Source organism: Merops nubicus, unplaced genomic scaffold, assembly GCF_000691845.1.
Source record: "Merops nubicus isolate BGI_N331 unplaced genomic scaffold, ASM69184v1 scaffold17953, whole genome shotgun sequence".
Lineage (NCBI taxonomy): Eukaryota > Metazoa > Chordata > Aves > Coraciiformes > Meropidae > Merops > Merops nubicus.
In genome coordinates this window covers 41,349-64,831 of record NW_008597163.1, presented here as the reverse complement: position 1 = coordinate 64,831, position 23,483 = coordinate 41,349, and the positions used below count along the sequence as shown (strand labels likewise).

Genomic DNA, 23,483 nt, shown 5'->3' with positions numbered 1-23,483 from the left:
CCTGCTGATGCTTGTATTGTATCCCTTTTGCTTGTGAAAAAGTAATTTTCCCGTGACATTTAAAAAACATTACTAAGAGAAAAATAGTAGAAAAATGTTATTAACAAGTAAATTTAATAATAAGGACTTAAACAGGAAAACCAGCAGTGTCAAATTTCTTGTGAGTCATAGATACTAAGGAATATGAATTCCTTTCAGAAATAACGTATGCTTTAAAGCTATTTTAGTGAATATTTTGTGTCTTGGAAACATACAAATTATAAAATGTATAAATGTCTGCCTAGGAAATAAATTCACTATTTTACTACTAAGGAGTTGAACATTAAAAAACCCTACAGAACAAAAACAAAAAGCCCACACACACATTAAAATTAACTGCTGAAAAGAAACTGTTAACATCAAAAATTCCTTCGTCTTGGAGAAAGACAGAGAAAAGAAAGAAGTGACCATCACAGGTTATCCTCCTGTACAAAAATAGTACTAGTGCAAAGGAGAAAAAGATACACAGAATTATTTTTCCCCAAAAACTATTTTGTAATTTAGTTTTGCACTGCAAAGGTAGAGGACTGGTTTATTAGAATTCTGAACAAGGTTATTGTATTTAAAATGGATTCACCACTAGATGGCCACAAACCATAACGTTTAGTGTCTGAGAAGCTGATGAAGGAAAACCCAAAACCAAAAACAGTCAGGCACCCTGTAATTCACTTCTTGATATGTTCTTCTAAATGTCCAGAATGATATTGCATTTATATATTTATAACTGCAGAAGCTTTTTAAGATGCACTGGATTTGTATTTTGCACTCATGCGAAAAGTCTGCTTTTTGCAACTCTGAAATTCAGTCAATGCTCCCTAATTTTCAATAAACACATGAATTATGTCTAGATACACTTACGCACCAGCTGCTTAGGAATACTGATTAATATTTCTTTTCTTAAAGAGGTGTGTTATAACTTAAGTCTCCTCTTCAATAGTTTTGATTTGTACAGTTGTAGTAATTTTTAAAGATAGAAACCAGTTATTGTCCTCTGCCTCTTTTCTTTGAATATATTACTGTTCTGCAGACACTTTTTTCCTAGTTTGATGTAGTTCCATTGATCACAGAGTTTTACACCTTCTTATAAATGAAAGTAAATTTAGATTTTGTCACATAAACACTTGAAGTAAAATATGAATTCAACACTTCCGTACCTAATCAGGACTACAGCAGTATATTGCTGCCTGCAAATTGCTTCGTATTATCTGACAGCTCATTCATTTACCATGTCAAATCCCTTTATTTGTATCAGGAATAGCACTACCTAAGGCTTCTTTCAGTCTTACCTTTTCCAGTATTGAAGTCCTATTTAAGCAAAATTTGTTCTTCTTCTATTACTGAAATTACTGCAAAACCAAATTTGGATATTGTTTATTTTTTATTTTGGGTAGCAATAAGACCCAAGTAATAGGTCCAAATAATAAAATAATTTACCTATTAAGGCTACTTCTAATGCTCCCTCTGTATCGTTAAGTGGGGGTATCATAGGCCAGAAAAGATAAGCAAAATATTTGGGGACACCATTATTGAAAAGAAGGGGAAAACATCTTTTCCAATAAATATACATTCTACATACACTACACATTCATCTAGGAGTGCTGGTATGTGCATGCACCTGTCCTAAGTTCTGTTGCTACAGAACTGAAAAGCTCCTCTTCTCAGCAAGAAGGGATTCACACAAGCATGATGTAGCCCAACAACTAAATTTCAGAACTGTGATATATAAAGACCCTGTGAAAACAATGCCATTAATACATAATTAAGACTTTAAATGAGAACTATGCAAAAAAGAAAACAACTCCTGTTTAGTATTTGACAAAATTTAGAACACTTAAACATACCCATGCCACAGCTGTCAAAAAAGAATACTATCATTCAGAATTTCAGGATTAACTGATCCACTTACACTGTTCACTATATGAGTATATACTCTCAACAGAAAAAAACCCAAACATGGAATAGCCTGAAGGTTTCTGCTGAAATCATCTCTCTAGCATTTAGAAAAATGCAATTTGTAATTCATGGGTTGCTATGATAAGGTATGTGTGCTAACAGTGGGCTGTTGTGATTGAAGCCCGAACAGATAGAGATCCCTACCTTCCTACAAAGAGTGAATGACATTCTTCAAGGCTTCCAATTCTTCAATGCTTCTGTTCTTTAAATATCTTTATGACTTCAAAGACATTTAAGGGAATTCTAGGAGATAACTAAATAAAAAAAAAATCCTGAGGAAATGCTGGTGACACTCATTGCTGCTCCTCTTATCTATTTATATAAAAAGCCTGAAAGTTTCTTTGTATAAAGGCTTGCATTTGTCAGAAGCAGCGGCTACAGCTTTAAACAGAAGCAACTACTATGTGTACATCGCTTAACTGTGTTTTGGGGAAGTAAAACATGAAGTGTGATTCCATGATACAGGTTTGGACAACGCAAGCTCTGAAAAATGAGAAGAATGCCTTTTTTTTTTTTTTTTGGTATATTTTTGATAAAGCAGGTAAAGGGATTCTATGCATTCATTTATGACTTCAAGAACTTTCCTAACCATCCTAAATGACATATACGCAGCACACAGCTGTCAATGAAAAAAGAAGTTTACTAGAACTTTACATTTTTTACATCGCCGTAAGCAAAAAACACGTTCACAAAATCAGGGTCTTGCATTTTTGGAGAGTGTCTGGGGGATGGGGAGAAATACATTAATTTTTTAACTTAGGTAGCTGAATGTACCACAAAGAAAACAATTCCTACATATATACTTAGGAAAACCAGATATTAATGCTGTTTTTTTAACAGATGTAATTTAAAAGTTCACATACCAGAGAAAGATATTTTGAAATTAACAGCTTGTTATAAGCAATCATTCTGGAAAGTTAAAGTTTTCTGCCCTGTTCTGCCCTACTGTTAGTTTTTATGAAATTATATTTTAGCAGAAAGACACAATTATTTCATCTCAATAATTTTGTCAGAATCCCTGAAATCTGACAGGGAAAAATGTAGGTACTATACCAGTCAGTGTGCACCATTACGTGGGATTCCTGAAGGGTGTCTGACACATGGCTGTAATGGTGGAACTTTCAGAAACATGGAATAAACTGTAGTCAAGGTGTTACACACTTTACTGTTAGGAAGCATGAAACAACTTCCATGCAAATCAGGACAGTTTGGCAAGTGAATGAGGACAACAACATTGCTGTAGAAAGTCAAGCCCCATTTATGGAATGCAGTCAACAATTCTGTTCAGCCTGCAATCCAGTTGACCTCTTAAGCAAATGCATTAACAGGTGATAATCAGACTGCATCCAGTTTTGGTCCCCTCAACACATGAGAGACATTGTCTAACTTTGGGGGAGCTCAGCAGGGGCCACCAAGATGGTCAATGCTGTATCACTTTCCCTGTGGAGAGAACCTGGGGAAGATTGGCTTGATTGGGGTGGAGAAGGGAAGGCTTTGGGGGTGCCTGACAGCAGCCCCCTTGTACCTATGTGGAACATATCAAGATAACAGCCAGGCTCTTTACAGTGGTGCATGGCAGGAGGACAACAGAGGTTCAGATGGGATATAAAGAAAAGGTTTTCACTCTGTAGACAGCTTAGCCATGTTGCCTTGTCTCTGTCCTTGTAGGGTGTGAAGACCCAAATGAATAGTCCTCGAAAACCTGTCTAACCTCAAAGCTGACCCTGCTTTGAGCAGGTTGTTGGACTGGAGACCTCCTGATATCCTTCCCAGCTTATGTGATCCTATGGTCCTTAATAACATTGAGCCTAGATAATAACTTAGAATCTCAGTTCAGCACTCTAGCCCAATGAGTCAGTCTTAAGAAAGCCCAAAGGGAGATCCAACAGTTTCTCAACTGTGGAACTGTTTACACTATGGCTGATGTATAATGAAGTCTCCTAAATCAGCATGGAAAAACAGAGTTCCTCACGCATACTTTTCAATTCCAAGCAATGAATGGTAAGCTCTCCAAAAGATGCCACTGTGATACTCCGCCCACTGTAGTTCTACGAGTAAAACAAAGGGACATAACAGCAGGCTAAAAAATATAGCAAGTCCCAAAGCTTCATGCTGGAGTGAAAACTCATCCTGAAAAGTACAGAAGTACAAAATGTATGACGGCCAAAAAATTGCACCTTGATGTACATATTAATAAATTCCATCACTTTATCTCAGCAAGAGTTTTTCCAACATTGTGACTGAGAATATAGCTTTATCTACATAAATTAGTAATTTTTAAAATTCTTCAACCAATAACAAAAAGAATTAACAACATCTGTGTAACGCAACACACGCAAGACTCAATCTCTGCAAGAAGTACTGGTGTATTTTTGGATAGAGCACAAGTTACAGGACCAAGTCTGAGCACGTGCCTGATCCTCTCTGCAAGTGCTAATTTTATAGAAAGCAGAGTAATCTGTTTTGGCAGGTCATATGCATTTCCCTGTGAAAACAGCTCATGACTCAGAGCACACCCGCTTCTCAACATGGCTAAAACACAGCTTTAACATAAGCTACCTTTAGTGATCGGGAACTGGTCTTGTTCACCCTCCTTCCCCTCCCTTCCCTTCCCATCAGCAGATGACTGAACATCTTCTGTGCCACAGATGCTCTGCCCTAGAGGCGAGTGTAATGGCTTTAGGATTAGTTATCAAAAGTGGCAAGGATTCTTTAAATCCACAGATGTTTTTCTTTATTGATATATGCAAGACCTTCTAGAAGTTAAAATAAAAACTGGTCAGAAAAATGAATGGCAACAAAATAGTTTTTCTGAATAAAAAAAAAAAATAAATCAAAACAACAAACGAAAACACCAAACCCCTACTTGATGTTTTCCTTATGTGCTTTTTATAAACTTTGAATTTCCTAAGTACAAAAAACCTTCTTGCACTTGCACCTCATTCACATGTGTTTCATGGCTTCTCATGTTGGGACTTTATACCTTTATTTAATTTCAAACTATTTCAGGGTTTATGAAGATCATAGTGCAGATCTACAATATTATAATTACTCAGTACTTAATGACCACAGAGCCAGTTCCTCATCGAAATCATTACTGAAGATATTGATATCCATGCAATAAAGGCCCTATTTGAGACTCCTAATAGATACGGTCACTCTGTTTTATAGCAAACTACAAGTATTTCCATGAGCAGTAACAGAAACTAGGAGCATAAATTTTATTCAAAATACAAATCTGAAGAACTCTATCTAGTTTTAAAATGTTGAGTTTCTAAAGTTTCCCAAATAGTCTTCAAGCTGTAGTCTTATCATAAAGGATATGCAGTAATTACTAACAATATTAATAAGATTAACAGAAAATCAACAAATAAATAGTAAGTATACTAGTTGCTATTCAGAGAACCATAACAAGGAATCTATCCATTAATGATGGTATTTGTAAACTAATAGTATTTGAATAATTCTCTTTCCATTCTTTCAGATTCTAATAGTTACAGTCACAATCTGGAGAAGTGTTCGAAAAGGATGATGATTTAATGCTATTAATTTCAGTGCAGGCAACCTGTATACAAGAAGTAGGAAAAAACCCAAAGACATGTAAAAGGGTATTCAAAGATGAACAGTTAAAAAATGCAAACTGAAACAAAGCAGAGCACAGATAATGGACAAGGGGCTGTACTGTACAGTGCATTTGGGACAGGATCATGGCAAAATAGAAGATGGAGCAAGTGATTAAATTTGCAATAAGGTATTGTAAAGTGATGGGAGTGTAAATTAGAATAGCAATTACATTTCATAAATTTTAGGGGAAAGGAAGATAAAATGTATATTCGATTGTCAGTGAAGGTCAACCAAAAGTAGATTTCAGAAACTGAACTGTAAACTGATACAGTTAGACGAGCAAGAAGGAGGGAGGGGGAAAAAAAAAAAGGAAGGCACGCGAATTTGGAAACACAAGCAGGATGGTCACAGTTCAGATGTACTAAGCAAGAAGAAAAAAGAGTAGCATTGGAAGAGAAGATTCCAGAAAGGAGGGAAATGGAAGAGGCTTCAGATCCCTATCGCAGCTCATCTTGGCAATGATGGTTCAAAATTCAATGACACATTCACAATATACAGTAAATTGGTGGTTAGAAGTCAGTTACTCATCAGATACAAAAGACAAAGGGCAAACATTTTCTTTCCACATTTCAGAGTGTGGTAGGCCAGAGTAAAATGCCTAAGCTCGTTCTGTGTTTAGCTACTCCATGAACTGTGCTTAACCAAGTTCTTCTCAGAAGTCTGATTTTAATAGATTTTTGCTTGTTCTTGGCAGTTACCTCGGCCATCCCAGGCGAACAGACTGTGTTCTGTGCAGGGAATATCTCATGAATAGCCATGGGCTTTTCATAGAAGCTGTTTATGTCATTTTAACTATACAAAAGAGATACTACATTAGATGCAAGATGCTCTGGTATTGGGAAAAAAAAATACATAAGCAAATGAAAAGGATCAATGTGCCAAGTCTTAATAACTTCCTCTCACCAGATGTCAGTTACATATTTAAATGCATACATATTTTGTGCCTGTTTGCTATAGTGAATAATTAGTTTTCTTTAGAATTCCAAATGCAGAAAGAAACACTAAGTTTATGGGCTGTGGGAATCTTCCCCTCAGAAGAAAAAGAGATTACAAACACCCTCTAAACTCTTGACAAAATTTGTATCTCAGATGATTTAGTAGGCTTCAACTGTTCTACTGGTTTTTCAGCATTGTTTCCAGAAAATACAGTCACTCTGCAACCAAGACGCCCAGTGGTTCTAAAAGGCATTCTTTCTAGAAGACATTGCTGAAGCAATGGTAAAAGCAAGGAAACCCAGAGGGTGCAAAAAGACAGAAGACCTGAAACTAATTTTCTGAAAACAGATATATCTGTCTTGGTTCTTTAAACTGTCATTGAAAAGTGATGACTCTTTTCCTTTCCCCCTCCTAACTTACACCCTGCCCATTGATACTTTTCAGGTGGTTTGTCATATATAATACTGCAAAAATGGGCCAAGAGGACCTCCATAACATACATGTTAATTCAAGAGGAGTTATACATGTCTCCACATATACATAAAACATGTATGTTAATGAAAAACATTTCCCCCTCCCTGCTCCACCTGCACTGTAAATATAAGGTTTTGGATGAACACTGTTTTAGTAAAAGAGTTCAAAAGATACATTTTCCAATAAACCTTGCAGATTTTAAAATATTTTTTTTCATCTGGTATATGGCTCCATGTTTTAAAATCAGTCCCTGCTGTGCATTGGACACTATTTACAAATGATGGAAAACATCTGAATTAATGTATACTTCTCACAGAAGAAGACCAATACATACAAATGTAACACAATGTAACAAAACACTTGTTTATGATCTTGCCACTCTTATTTCCAAAATATTTAGCATAATATTAATCCTAAACTTGTCAGTCAACAATTCTTCATTAGCAGTTACTTTATGCTTAATACAATGTTTCATGCTATCTGCAAGATTATTAATAAAACACTCAGGTTTCCAACAGAGAAGACAAGATCTGGTAAACAAGCTTTATGAACACTTAGAACAAAACCAAAAACAAATCGTTCAAAAGTACAGTCCTTGAAGAACACATTAGTCAGTAACATAACACACTATGAAAACACACACCGTGGGAGTAAAAAGAGTAAGGAGGTTCCATTTTATCATAATTGCCTTTCACAATAGAGTTCCATTCATACACATACTAAAAAAAGAACCCTACAAACAACTCAAAATAAAGGGAAATAGTAAGAATCATTGTGAGCAGAAAGATGTAGGAAAATAATGATGCAAAAAAGCTGTCTATACAAATACGAACACAGCCTTCCAGCTGTCTATACACATATGCATGCAGCCTTCCCTTCAAAATTATTAGTTATTCCAAACTTTTGAAGAGGAAAAAAAAGTCTCTCTTAAGATTGTGTCAACAGAATAATATTTTACATATACTCTCTGCATAGTATATAATCAAATATAATATAATCTTAAAATATAATCTTAAAATATAAGATGATAGCATGCACATTAAAAACAAGGTCATTACTACTATGGCCTATTTACCCATATAAACAAAGACTAAAACACCATCCCTTTCCAATTTAAAACAAGTTGATCTAAATACAAGCTTTACACTGAAAAAGAATTATTATGGCCATTTAATGATAATTTTGAAGACGGTGGAAGGATAGACTGAGGTTTGATTTTGGTACTTTTTTTCAAGTTTTACTTCTGGTTGGGAATCAGTACATTGAATTTGAGATCTAAAATTGCTGATAAAAATATCTATTATTTATCAGGGAAATTTAAGTGACTATAGCATAACTGAAGAAAACAGTTCTGGAACTGAAGAAAACTTTGTCTAAGCCAAATGTTTCCATACGGCTATGAGCTGCTAGAACATGACAGTGTGTTTTAGGCTGGAAGGGACCTCTAGAGGTCATCTGGTCCAACCTCCCTACACAAGTAGAGACACCTCTACCTAGGTCAGGTCACCCAGGGTCCTATCAAGCCTGACCTTGAATGACCCCAGGGTAGAGGCCTCCACTACCTCTCTGGGCAGCCCATTTCAATTATCTATTTCTCTTATATTAAAGATTTTTTTTTCTAATACTGAGTCTAAATCTATCCTTTCCTAGTTTAAAACCATTATTCCTCGTCCTAGCATTATAAACTCTTTGGAATAGATCTTCCCCCACCTTCCTGTAGGCCCCTTCAGGTACTGGAAGGTCACTATATGGTCCACCCAGAGCCTTCTCTTCTCCAGGCTGAGCAGCCCCAACTCCCACAGCCCCTTTCCTAGTTTAAAACCATTATTCCTCGTCCTAGCATTATAAACTCTTTGGAATAGATCTTCCCCCACCTTCCTGTAGGCCCCTTCAGGTACTGGAAGGTCACTATATGGTCCACCCAGAGCCTTCTCTTCTCCAGGCTGAGCAGCCCCAACTCCCACAGCCCGTCTTCATATGAGAGGTGCTCCAATCCCTTGATCATTTTGGTGGTCCTCCTCTGGACTCACTCCAATATGTCTACACCCTTCTTGTGCTGGGGGCTCCAGAACTGGATGCAGTATTCCAGGTGAGGCCTCACCAGGGCAGAGTAGAGGGGCAGAATCACCTCTCTTGTTCTGATGGCCACACTTCTTTTGATGCATCCCAGGAAGCAATTTGCCTTCTGGGCTGCAACTGCACATTGGCAGCTCATGCCCAGTTTTTCATCCACCAGCACTCCCAAGAACCTATCCACAGGAATGCTCTCCAGTAAACTCTCTCCCAGACTATACTGGTAGTGCTGGTTAGCCCAGCCCAGACGCAGGACCCTGCATTGAGCCTTGTTGAACCTCATAAGGTTTATCTGGGCCCACCTCTCCAGCCTGTCCAGGTCCCTCTGGATGGCATCCCGTCCCTCTGGCATATCAGCTGCACTTCCCAGCTTGGTATCGTCCGCAGGCTTGTTGAGGGTGCACTCAATGCCATGATCAATATCATTAATGAAGATAGTAAACAACACTGGTCCCAGCACAGACCCCTGAGGGACATTGCTTGTCACCATCCTCCACCTGGACATCGATCCATTGACCATCCAGCCAGTTCTTCGTACCCATCGAACCCACAATTCCCCAATTTATAGATGTTGTGGGGGACCGTGTCAAAGGCCTTGCAGAAGTCCAGATAAAAATAATCCATGAGTCTTCCCTTGTAGACTGATGCAGTCACATCATTATAGAAGGCCGCTAGGTTGGTCAGGCAGGACTTGCCCCTAGTAAATCCATGCTGACTACCTAGGATTACCTCCCTGGCCTCCATGTGCCTTAGTATGTCTTCTATAGAAGGATCTGTTCCATGATCTTCTTCTTTACCTTTTCTAAAGATGGGCGTGATGTTACCCTTTTTTTGGTTGCTAGGGACTTCACCTGGCTGCCATGATTTCTCAAATATTACAGAAAGTGGCTCAGCAACTGCATCAGCCAGTTACTTCAATACTCTGGGATTTTTACATTAATTTGTATTGTTTTACATATTTCCTGAGTGTATTTTACAATACTATCTAACATTTTTATTTTTTTCTCTGGTAATAGTGGGAATTTCAAAGCCTTTATTATGACAAATGTGATAAAAATCTATTTGGCTACACAAGGACAAAGAACTATCCAGGAAGCTTTCACAGCTTTTCTCAAGTGCCCAAATGCCTCTCTCAGCTATGAAGGCTGTTGGTTTTCCTGCCGATCTCTGATGAAATAGATTACAGAAAGACAAAGAATAATCTTGAACTGTTTCTGCACCTGTACACAGAGGACTTTCCTCTATATTAGACTCCCAGATGCCCTGGTTGGCTATGTTGATGAGAACTGAAACATGCACATAGCCTCTATTCTGTTCCTTTCCTTCCCACACATGCATAGAGCAATTCAACTCTGCTACAGTAAGTTCTACAAAGCATTTACATTCAGAAATATCCTGAAATTAAATTGATTGAAGAAAATAAAAAAAAATAGGCAAAACAAATAAAAAAGTACCCCACATAACCCCTGGCAAGTAAACACCTGAAGAGCTTGAAAAACTCACTGAGCTGCTTTTTATTTATTGCAGTAGGCTCGAAGTATTTAATATTCCAAACAAATCCAGAATTATATGCACATTTATTTATTAAAATTTATTCCTGCCAGTATTTTGCTTTATTGAAAAAAAGAAATTCATTACCCTGATAATTTGCAGTCTCTTTATACCAAGAAAAAGGAAGATGAACTGTAGAAACATTATTTCGTAATCTTTCATCCACTGTCAGACTTACCTCTTCTGTGACCTAGCAAGATTTTTTAACTTGATACGACTGCCGAGAACAACTTTCTTGTAACAGAACAATTTGATTTATTAAAAAAGTAAAACAGAGAGAAAATTTACAATTCAGTGCAAAATTGAAAGCAGTTGCTAAGTATTAACAAAAGAGAAAGCACTGAACCTTTCTAAAGGGAAGACGAGCTGGATGTAAAGCAAAAAAATCCTACAACCATGCCCCATTTACCCATGTGTTTCATGTGTTAAAAGTAATGCTGGAAACATGTTCTAAATCAAATCAAGATCCTGAATTTTGTACTTCGCCTTAGCTGCAACAATAAGAGTATTATTCTGCTAGAAACAACTGTGGCTTTCTGAAGCTACTGGAGTAGAGAATATTGTACACTTGGTATGGTTAAGATGGCCTTTGTAGCAAGTAAGAACAGCTTTACTTCTTCACACGTTGATGAGACTACTCTCAATAGCTGCTTTAAAAGGAGCTCTACAAGTATAAAAGCAAGTCAGCATCTGTTACTCAACTCAAACTTTCTTTCATGTTATTAATGTATTTATTTTCTAAACCTGTTTGCCTACTGAACAATTCATACTTTCCTATGAATTTAACTGACATTTAAACAGCTGGATGCAGAAATATCATTGGCTAATGAAAGGACTTTTAGGAAGTAAGGTTTATGGTTTTTTTTTCAAGTGTTCTCTGTTTATGGAGAACATTATGATGCAACCATACATTTATGCAGTAGAAGACAAGTGAAAGGAACACATGAGCGTCTGAAGAGCAGCACTGATCTTGCTTAGAATTCTTACTTTGTAAATTAAAGGTGACAGAGGACCATATAGAAACTCATGACAGAATATAAAAGCAAGTGAACTAGTGACAGAAGAGGGAAATGTACAACACATTTCCATACCAGTAATACTGGTAGTATTCACTCAGTCTCTATATATCAGAAAATCCAGCAGGATTTGAAAGAAATAGTAATAATATCAAATTACCAAAAAATAAAATGAGTCAGAAGTCCCTGAACGTGTGTTTCAGAGAACAGTATTTTCAATAATACAAGCTGGAGTCTGTGTGCATGAGTTTGCTTTACCCGTGAAAAGCAGAGCTGGATCCCATGCCAGCACAGGAGTATTGTGGAGATGGCATTCTGACCAGCTGATTGACTGAGGAGGCAGCTACAGCAGGTAACAGCTAAAGACTGCAGCTCTTTCCAAATTATAACCACTAGCTCTTCAACAGGAACTCTGACAAATCTTTCCATTCAGAAATACCAGTAAATGAAATCTGCAGAAGTAAAACCAATACCCCTCCAGCCATACTCATTTTCCTTCAATGATAGCTTCCTACATTAATTTATATGTAAAGTTTTCTCCTAAACTCTATCAAACTTGGTGGGGTTTTTGTGTGTTTGTTTGGTGGGGTTTTTTTTTGTTTGTTTTTCCCCAGTTATTATTTAATTTCATTGTTGGTGGTGGTTGCTGTTCTCCAAGAAAAATTTTTTTTTTTTCCCCTCTAAGAAACATGACACTTCAAATATAAACATAAGTAACCTGTTCAAAGCTGGCCACAAGGTAGTCATATTTACTTCTTCTGAGAGTATCTTTAAGATTTATGAATACAATCAATCCAAATGATTAACTGACATACAAGTGAAACAGGAACAACCTCTGTAGGCCTTCAGGTGAGTACAAGTCCTGCACTTTTTTTCTAATGTTTACAGATGAAAACCATCTACTTGCTGTTTTCATGACATACTATAACTTTTCATCCACAAATAAAACAATCAAGAAGCAATGGTTTGTTATTCTACTCCTTTTCTGATGTAAAGACAACACTTTTTTCTTGGAGACTTAAAGAGTAGCAGAGGAAGAAATGGATCCTTAGCAATCAAAATTAAATCAAGATGTTGAATAAGCAGGACAGCATTGTTTTTAGATTCTTAAAATCATTTCACATATGTATCCATTTTCCTTAAGTATATTTCCTAGAATCTTTAGTAAAAGGCTACATTGAGCAAAAATGGTACTTTCAAAGAAAACAAATGAAGCTCAATATTAAGGTCTACCCCCCTTTTAAAAAAATTACACAGATAATTTATTTTCAATTTTCTGAGAATTTTTAACTTTGATTTCCTGTATGCCTCTCTCAGATTCCTAACTCAAAGAAGCATTATTAACCACTTGAAGTTTGCCAAGTTAATGCCACTCTTGCATTTGTGGTTTGCTCTTACGTTCCTTCCTAGAGAAAAGAGGAGATGCTTCTACTCCTATAGAAGTAAGGCCAAGGCTTAGGCTTCCCAGTGAATTGAGTCATGCCGAAAATAACCTTTGGATATTTTGGTCATTCTCACCATTTCCTCTAGTAAAAGGGAAAAAAAAATACCCCCAAGTCAGAAGTATTTTACTTCATAGGAAATTATTCACGTAAATCAAACACAAATCTTACCACCATTCTAATAGCAGTTGTTACTCACAAGGCTGCATTACTTGTGCAAATGTTCTAGAAAGTTGCTTTTTGTAATGTAGTTCCTTGCTATTGTAATGCACTTTCACCCCAATCCTAGCAAATGCAATTCTTCTGTTTCAGTTATTTTTTGACCCAACAGACACTCTTAAGAGACTCAGTTGAGCAAGTATCATAACTGCTCAGAAAAAGGACTGACTTGCCAACAAAGGAAAAGAGGTTATCCTGGAATTATGGATAAAATCACACAGAATCATAGAATGTTAGGAATTGGAAGTGACCTCCAGAGATCATTGAGTCCAACCCCCCTGCCAGAGCAGGACCATCTAGTCTAGGGCAGGTCACACAGGAACACATCCAGATAAGTCTTAAAAGTCTCCAAGGAAGGAGACTCCACAACCTCCCTGGGGAGCCTGTTCCAGTGCTCTGCAACCCTTACAGGAAAGAAGTTCCTCCTCACGTTGAGGTGGAACTTCTTGTGCTCCAGCTTGTGACCACTGCCCCATGTCCTGTTGCAGGGCATAAGTGAGAAGAGGTTGCCCTTTCCTTCCTGACACCCAGCCCGCATATATTTAGACACATTAATTAGATCCCCCCTAAGTCTTCTCTTCTCCAGACTAAGAAGTCCCAGGTCTCTCAGCCTCTCCTCATTCGGCAGGCGTTCCAGTCCCCCAGTCATCCTCGCAGCCCTCCGCTGGACTCTCTCCAGTAGATCTCTGTCCCTCTTGAAATAGGGAGCCCAGAACTGGACACAATACTCCAGGTGAGGTCTCACCAGGGCAGAGTAGAGGAGGACCTCCCTTGTTCTGCTGGACACTTTTCTTAATGCACCCCAGGATACCATTGGCCTTCCTGGCCACAAGGGCACACTGCTGTCCCTTCAAAAACTTGTTGTCCACCAGGACTCCAAGGTCCCTCTCCATGGGACTGCTCTCTAGCAGATCTCCTCCTAACCTGTACTGGTGCATTTTATTACTCCTGTCCAGGTGCAGGCTTCTGCACTTCTTCTTGTTGAAACTCATTAGGATCCTCTTGGCCCAGCTCTCCAGTCTGTCCAAATCTCACTGAATGGCCACACAGCCTTCAGCTGTATCAGCCAAACCTCCCAGTTTTGCATCATCAGCAAACTTGCTGAGCAGACACTCTATACCATCATTGAGGCCATTAATGAAGATGTTGAAGAGGACTGGACCCAGCACTGATCCCTGGGGGACTCCACTAGCTACAGGTCTCCAGCTGGACTTGGCACCATTGATCACCACTCGTTGTGCTCTATTGTGCAGCCAGCTCTCCACCCCTCTCACTGCCTGTTCCTCTAGCTTGTATTTCCTGAGCTTGCTCAGGAGGATGTTATGGGGGGACTGTGTCAAACACCTTGCTAAGGCCAAGGTAGACTACAGCAACTGGTCTCCCTGCATCTACCCATTCAGTCACCACGCTGTAGCAAAGCAGCACAGCAGTGCTAAGAAACCACAACAAGCTAACAAACCTCCTTATCTCATTCCTCACTTATCCACCTTGAGCAAAGTAACAGAATCCACAGCATTAGCAATTCAAAACAGGAAGAAAGTAAAACTAAGCTCAAGTGCAGAAAGAAATTTTGGCTTCCATTTGTTTTCTCTTATTTTCTTCACCAGTTGTTTTTTCTGCACTTCCTAAAGATAATAATATATTTATTTCATATTACCAAATCAAATAAGAATTGTGCAGCAGGACTCTTTGAACTGGGTGTAAAATAAACTGTTCGCAATAATTCAGTACAGGAAGTAGGTAAAAAAATAGAGAAGACCTCAAAGAAAAAAGCAGCTCTGCTTTACCTCCTAGCAAATATCTATGATATCCAAACGCTGTTTATACAACACTAAGAATATTACACAACACTTTACTCCCATTCCTAACACTTACATTCACCTCCTGTTTCTGAATCTCTCCTGTATGACAAGTGGTTTAGTTAAAACAAAAAAAAAAAACTGTCTGCAGATATTGTGAACAGATATTAAAGACCACAAATAATTTGAAATCTTACTAGACAGTATTAACATTATTAAAAAGTACATAAGGTAACTATTTCCAAATGTTATTATTTTTATCTGGTTTCCAAATCCTGTTGTATAACTATACTTAGCAAAAACAAGACTCAAGTTTAATGGAAGATCTGTAACTTAAGAATTCTATGCAGGTATTTGTAGTCATTAAGTCAAAGCAATAACATTCTTTAATATTTGCTTGTGTCATTTGGAGTACTGCTACTTCTCAGAAGTCCTTTGAATACTAATGCAAAGAAGTCAAAAGTACTTTTTTTTAAAATCTATAAACCACAAAACTATTATTTTTATTATTTTATTTTAATCCCCTCCCAAATGCTCCATAAACACCTTTTATAAAATAAAAATATCTGGAATAAAATCTCCCATTTCCCCATTATGTCAGCATTTTTCTACAAAATCAAACTGGTGAAGATAGCCTGTCTTTCAAGAAAAATTTTTAACCAAAACTCATGCTAAATATATCGCATGTGTTCAACTCTGAAAAATTTTAGACACATAAAATAAATCCTCACATAATTCCATAACAAGTGATGAATTTCCTGTTAAATTGGCAAAAAAAACTCCACAGAATTGGATGCTAGCATTCTACGACAATGGATTTTTTTTTTAGGAAAACACAACAATAACAGAAAAAAATCCTCTTCAAGAGTCAGTTAAGCCAAACAAATATATTTTCTCCTACCCACACCTTCCTGTTGAACCTAAAGAAAGAGTTACTTGCAGTTATTTAACTGCAAATACAATTTGTATTGTTATTGATAGTTACCAACATGCAAAAGTTATTTGGTCATCATAAGATTCCTAAGCCTCACGAGGCAGATAACCTATATTCAAAGTAGGAAAATGACATAGCTATCATATAAACATTTTGGAAAATGAAAGATTTCTTACACTTACTCTTTATAATGGACACTGAAATTTAAGTCACTGTTGTTGAATATCTTGTTTTCATAAGTGTGGAAAACAATTGTTATCTACCTCTGTATGATAATCTGGATGAAAACTGGATAATCTGGATGACCGTAGGATTTTAAGAACAGGTAAGTATTTCCACAGGGATGTAAAAATCAAAATCTAACAAGTCTCATAAAAGTACCCATTAATTTAATTGCTTAGTATTCTTACAGTACCTAAACCTTTTGAAAACGCATTTAAACTACCAAACTAAAAGAACAGTGGTATCAAACACTAATAATTTTCATCTGAATGCCTGCTGCTGCTTTTATGACATTCCATATTTCACCACTATAGACTGGCTTAAAATCTTGTATTATTGCAGTAGATTTAATAAAAGTGGTAGACAGTTGCCTACACATATACTTTAACATCAGTATAGATTCTAGGTTTCTCACCTTGTCAATCATTTTACGAGCTTCCATTTCTTCAGAATTGGGATTTTCCAACTCAATAGTGTAAGTGCCTTTGTCACTCTGGTCATCCTCATTGTCCTTTTCAGTAGCAGCAGAAATATGTTGGCTTTTCAACTTTTTGTCCACCTCCTGGTTCAGATTAGGCCTATGGCCAAGGCTTCCCGAACTCCTTAACAATGCAGCTTGTAAGACAGGTAATGCAGCAGAGGGTTCTTCTGACTTTTGTTTTAGAAGTTTTGCGTGAACGCCATGTACTGCTCTGTGATGTGATGAGCTAGCTTGCACAGATGAAGGGACTGCTTTCTCTCCTGACGTAGGTTTCGTTCTTTCAGCTCGTGTATGAGGTGTTGTAGATGGAGATTCTGTGCACAGAGCTGCTACATTCTGAGAAAAAGAGTAAGAACGTCTCTTTCGAGGATGGTCTTCATCAAAAAACTCAATCATAAAGGCAGTCTGACTCAAACCAGCTTGCTCTTGCTGCTTTTCTGTGGAATGGACTTTCTGGTGTGATTTTTTCAGCTCTGTGTGATGATGCCTTAAGTGTTCTTCAAGTGCTGCCCGCTTACTGTAATGCCGGTGTGCACCTGCATTTTCTGAATCACTTTGTGTACCATCATCATGCTTATTCCCTACAAGCAAAGCAAAATATGTAGCACAATGAAACAAACAAACAAAGACCCCCAACCCAACACCTACAAAAGAATGGCAAACTAAAAAAATTTCAAATGTTTTCTGTTTAGACTCCAACAGCCTTCAGTACCTGGCTCTGCAAGTTTCATACAGCTCCTGGTAATGCATTCAACTTAGTAGAAGTCAAACAATGAAACACTGTATAAGCCGATCAGTAACAGCAGTGCTTATGAACTTGCCTTTTCACCAATATTCTCCCCTGTGAATACTTATTGTTGACTTACAAAAGCCAGTATTTTACCAGCTGCACTACAGTAAGTTTCTAAATTGTATCAATTTTGTTACACAGCTAGTTGACTACAAATGACTACTGATACATCCTAGACAGGGTTAAGAGGAGAAAGAAACCCGTAAACCAGTCCTTCTGGAAGGTGAAAACACCAACTGAAAGCCACAGTTCATACTGTTGGATTCCTCACGCATTTAAAACAGTTTATGATGATAAATCTCTACTGAAAATTGGAATTAATTCTCTACTCTTTCCAAGAAGTGCAATGAACTTTTCCATCGTTCAATCCCCTCAGCATTGATATATGCATGTAAAATGGTGTTGTTGCTTATTCCATAAACGACTTTGAGAACTGTGGATAAGTCTCACATATTTAAGAAATCATATATACACCTATAAATATTCTTCGTAATAATACCCAGTAAGTCACACTTGACACCGAGCAATGTCATGCACAAGGGAAGTGTCTACACTTCTAAGTTTTAGCTCCGCTCCTGGGAAGGAACAGTTTACCTTCTCTGAACTCTTTTAGTTCAAGACTTACTTACATGTACATAGAATGTACAATGTAATTATTTCATTTTCAAGAGGATAACTGTTTTAAGGTTTTCTCACATAGTTAAGATATGCTGCTACTATTCAGTTAAATAGTAATCACATATTGGGAAACTTTACTTATCACGCTAATAGCACTGAATACATACAGCTGAAATCCCAACTTACATTGCTGTTTACTAATTATTTGTACAGTGCCCAAGAAAATATTTTGATGGTTCATGTACTTCCAAATAATAACAATAAATATCAACACCACAGTGAAAGTCATATAATAATTTCAGCAGTGTGACTTCAGTACAGGATACTGTATGAAAAACTTGAGGAGAAAAAAAAAAGTACCTTTTTTTTTTAAATCACACTTTCGAAGTGGCTAGCTATATTCTTCATGTTTATGATTTGAAAAAGTACAAGTAATGAATGAGACTACAAAAAGATCATAGAAGATTACAAAACAGATATATATTATGGCTATACACATCCCATAATTTACACCTCCTTCAGATGAAAATTTACCCAACTTTGAGGAGTTTCTGCAAGGAAAAGGCTAAGGCCTTGTAAACAAAGCCCTTTGTATTTATCAAAGTGACATGGCTAATATTTTAAAGAATGTTCATGAATATAACATGGTATCATGAAACCAAAGAATGCTCTGTGATATACTCTAGAAGAAATATTACACTATTATCTTAATGCTACCAGAATGGTGTTCAAAATTTTATTTCTTAATTTGGAAAAGCCAGTCTTAAAAAGCAGACTTTTGATCAGTAAGGCAAAGCACATTGTACCCTGTTCCAGCTGGTTTAAGAGCTAGACATGATAATGCAGAATGAAGAAAAACGGGAATTGCAGGCTTAACTCCTGACATTAAAAACAGAAAGAGACTTGAAAAAGTTCTTCAGAAGTTTTCATTGTGAAAGTCTGAATGTCACTGGAATCTTCATCTGAACATTGAAACTACTTTCTTCTCTATTCTGCTAAGTTGCATCCAAAAGAGAGTACACTCATCATGCTTAACATTTGATTTATTTTTATTTGAAGTCACTGTCTGCAGTAACTGAACACATGTAACCACCTGGAACTCCATTCAACAGCAGCAGTCTTATAAACATGATACTCTGCAAGCTTAGTATACAAGCTGAAGCTCTTGGTCTATTTTGGATCCCTGATTCAAACCTCACTCCATAATACATGATTGATTTGAGCAGAATAAATATATGATGTATTCTTTGCTATAAATTATTTTCTTAAAGCCCATGAATATTCACAGAACGTGCTATTGGAAGAATTGCTAGAAGCATAAATTTAACTTCAGAGCTTCGATTCTAAAAAGCAATTCAGCTTTTTAAAGCAATGCACGGGAAAAAGTGAAACAAAATCTAACTAAGGTTTGGGGTTTCCCCTTTTCCCTTTCAAGATCAAAGTTTCAAATACAAATACAAATACCTGATGTTTTCAGCTGTACCAGAATATCTCCAGTTAGTATCCTTATCATAAGATGACTCAGGATTTTGTGTCCTATCTTCCTTCTAAGACTTAATACTGTAATAAAACTTCCCAGCACAGACCCTTGCACACATGTGGAGTATCTGTGAATTCAACTGAACTCTGCAAGGACTTGGGGATCCACTCACTGGATGCTGGTGGGGAATCGTTGCTTTCATAAATAAGTATAGCTGAAATTATTCACTTTACCTTTCAGTCTCTTCAAATACACTGGAACATCACTCTTAATACTTTTGGAATCCTCCTCTGTTGGTTCCCATATCATTCTAGGAGGATTGTTCTGTGCTAGCCAATCTGCTACTTTGCTCTCTGCGGCCATCATCACTGTTTGAAGCCCAGGCAGGTCCTGACCACTGGAGGAAGAAGGCTTTTTTGACTTGTGGCGCTGTTCCGATGTGAATTTTGTCACATGATCTTTGATCGTTACTTTTCCTGGAGTGTTGTCATCAAATTCAATAGTAAAGGAAGCATGCCCCGCACTTGCTGCATGGGAGCTTTGGGTGTCTTTTGTTGGAATTTCATGAATAGTGCTCTCTGCTACCTGTGAAGGTTGCTGGAATTCTTTTGTAGGGATTTCAAAATAACTCGGCTCCCTACAGAAAGGATAAATTTCTTCACTTGCAGCTGCAGATTGCTCCTCAGCTTGCTTGGCATCTGTGCTGCATCCTAGTAAGAAACATAAAAAAAATAGATTTCACAATACTTGGGAACTTCAGGTTCTTCAAGAAGTTTTCAAACTCCTGTGGAGGCCACTTGAGTAATTTCTGGAATAAATATTAAGACTGGAGAAGACTGAGCAAAGTAGTTCTGGAAAAATAATTCCAGAATTGTATATAAAAAGTGTTACTGAAAGACAGCACAACTTTCGGCTGTAAAGAGTGTAAAATGGCAAAATGCTGGCTTAGAATTTGGCAAAGGAAGATTGCATTCCAAAAATTTGTATGTGATGCAAAGGTCGGATGAGTTATTACCACCTTGAAAACACATAAATTATGTCAGAGAAATAGTTGGGATGATAACTATTGCAATTCCGATCTATCAAAAATACCTCAAATCAAGGTGCCTCCAAAACTAGTGCTAGTGATCTGGCTTTCATCTCCTGCAATGGATAGCTAGTATAATTTTGATTGGTAAAATTCTTTGGAAAAACAATACATTAACGCAAGATAAATATTAATTCTGGCTTGAAAAGTTTAACATGGATAAGCACTGGAAAGTGTTTTGGAATTCAAACATTTTGTTTCTACAAAATATAAAGAATCAAGCTAAAACTTACTGTCATCATGTCTTAGTTTACTTGTTTCTAACATAATGATGAACATAAAAATTAACAACAGCTGGAAGCACACAGAATGTTACCAAACCATGCTCTAACTGGGTAAAGAAAGCAGAACATGGAAAAAAGCACCAGGTAGTAACTGGAAGTCCCACTGCATAGCCTGAACGAAGGTTAAAACTTCTTGTGGTTGCAGCAAAGCTACCAATGTGTCTTTAAGAAAACAAACCTTCTGCTTGGGTTTCATGAACTAGTAAGCCAGCCAAAATATCTGGTGCAGAGATGTGCTACAAGCAACAGATGACCGAGATGTTAGCAACAATGGCAAACTGCATTCCAGCAAAAGAATTCTAAGTAGTTCCTATGTGATTTGTCATGAATCAAATCAAAAGGTTTAAGAAACCATTTTTAGTTGCCAACTAAAGGAATAAGAAGACAATTAGTAGATTTCTGGCGTTAAAAATCGCTACGCTATATCACCTGAGACAGTTTACATTTGTGTATGAAATTATTATGTAATAAGGTAGCAACAGAAACATTTATACTGGAGTCAGTATTTTAAGGGGCAAAGGATGCAGGATGGCATAATGCATCTATGCTCTTCTTCACAAACACATGCTTCTTGTGAAGATCTAGGAAAATGGTAAAAAAATAAAAAAGGATGGTAATATGATACAGAGAAATAGAACTAATTAAGGGACAGCATAATAGTTGGAACAGTTAAGAAAATAATGATGTTATGGAGCGATAACAAAAAGAGTACACATTCTTTATTATTGCCATGCTTGAATACCAGCAGGATAAAATAACTGATGCACATAAAACAGCTATTTTAATTTATTATCTAGGAGTAGCTGTTGCAAACACAAAATATATTCAGAGTTCAGAGAGGTTTTTATATTGTGTTATGGCATTCCAAGAACACTCTAGCTTATGCTTTTCGCTGTGCTGTCAGCTACCTCACCTCTGTGGGGCAGTTTTCAGGCACTATGACTACAACAGGAACTCCCGCTCCCTTCCCCGGCAAGCAGGATGCCTTTTAATCCCCTTCCTGAAAACACTTCTGCCAGCAGACAAACAATATAGAATGAATCTACTTTACTGATGCAAAGGCCATTGAAAAAGCTCCTACACTTTGACAGTGAATCTTCAGAAATAAACAGAAGTCACACTTGGCAGCTACTAGATTTTAGGTGAACTACCATCACTCTCTGTTTCATCCAGTTAATATACTGGAACAGATCAAGCTCTAATAGGATCAAATCTAGAGCCAGGATCCCTACAGTAGGCAACACTGTCACTGAATGGGGGAGTAATTCACCACAGAGACAACTCATACGTACCTTATTTTTTTCCCCCCTATAGTTCTAGTCAGGGCTTCAAGACTACAATTTCATGCAATTCCTCCAACCAATAACTAACCAAGATTATTGCCAATGCTCCTTCAAAAGGTAACTGGCTAGTACAGGCCATTTATAAGAAATATTTCTACTTTGGGGCCAGGCAAGAGCAAGCTACTGGCAACACAATAAACAATATTTTTCATTAAATATAAAGTAAGTGTTTTATCACCATCTTTTGAAACTTATAAGACTGTAGCCAAACTGCAACAAATGTACGGTAGGCTTAGTATAAGGGATCTACAACATTGGCTTGTCAGCATTGAAAGATAACTTCATAAAAAAAAAAAAATTCCCTTTGAAACTTGCCTGCACTTAATTTAACATTTGAAATCAACTGTTTATACTATAATGATGCATACAGTATTTGAGTCCAATATTTTTGATTAAACAGATACTATAATATAGTTTGAATCTAAATTACAGAGTGAGTTTCATCAGAAGAAATGACAAACTGAACTACACCTAAACCGTCTTTCTAGAACTAGAAAAATTCTTAGAAATTATCTGAAGTAGAAGTTAATTTTGATTACTTAAAAAGCTTATTTTCAGCCTGAAGTACTTGCATTTTTAGAAGAGTTAAATACATCAGAATTCATTATAATAATGAATTGAAAACAATGAGGAAACAGATCTTGATCTGATTCACCCTTCAAAATTTTTTCACACATATTCTAAATGCAAGTCCTTACAGCTTTCCAAATATTACAAAGAGTGATCTATAAAATAGCCTTACCTTTGAAATCCTATTATAAAAAGTCATCTGCCAAGATGAAGGAAATTACAAATCAGACTAAATACAAAGAGCTTTAAGAGAAAACCCTCAAGCAAATATTGAAGAAAGTGGAAATCACAGCTGTACACTTCTTAAATGAAACAAGCATAGTATCTGTACAGTAAAAAAAGGCAACTGTGTGGAATTGAAATTATGTTTGGGGAAAATAAAAGGATGGATGGGTTGTGAATTGCAATCTCTTCAGGGACTGAAGAGATTTCTGAACAAGCAAAAGTGAAAGCACAGGGCAGAAAAATAACCAGTGTTCTGTAAAGAAGGAGCTCTCATTCTACAAAGGTCTAGAGCTACCAACAGAAGACAACTGTACAATAGATTC

The 23,483-nt window shown here is 37.0% G+C and overlaps 1 protein-coding gene across 1 annotated transcript in view; it reads right to left on the bottom strand.

Annotated features, from left to right (window-relative positions):
• Positions 1–23,483, bottom strand: part of CEP170 (centrosomal protein 170kDa) — a gene marked incomplete at its 3' end in the record, with an annotated part of 71,139 nt that overhangs the window by 29,076 nt on the left and 18,580 nt on the right. Inside the window, exons 7-8 of the mRNA XM_008936632.1 lie at positions 19,885–20,361; positions 16,698–17,344 (exon numbers count right to left, since the gene is read on the bottom strand). Of these exons, the coding sequence (XP_008934880.1) occupies positions 16,698–17,344; positions 19,885–20,361 (1,124 nt within the window). The remainder of the gene's footprint in view (positions 1–16,697; positions 17,345–19,884; positions 20,362–23,483) is intronic.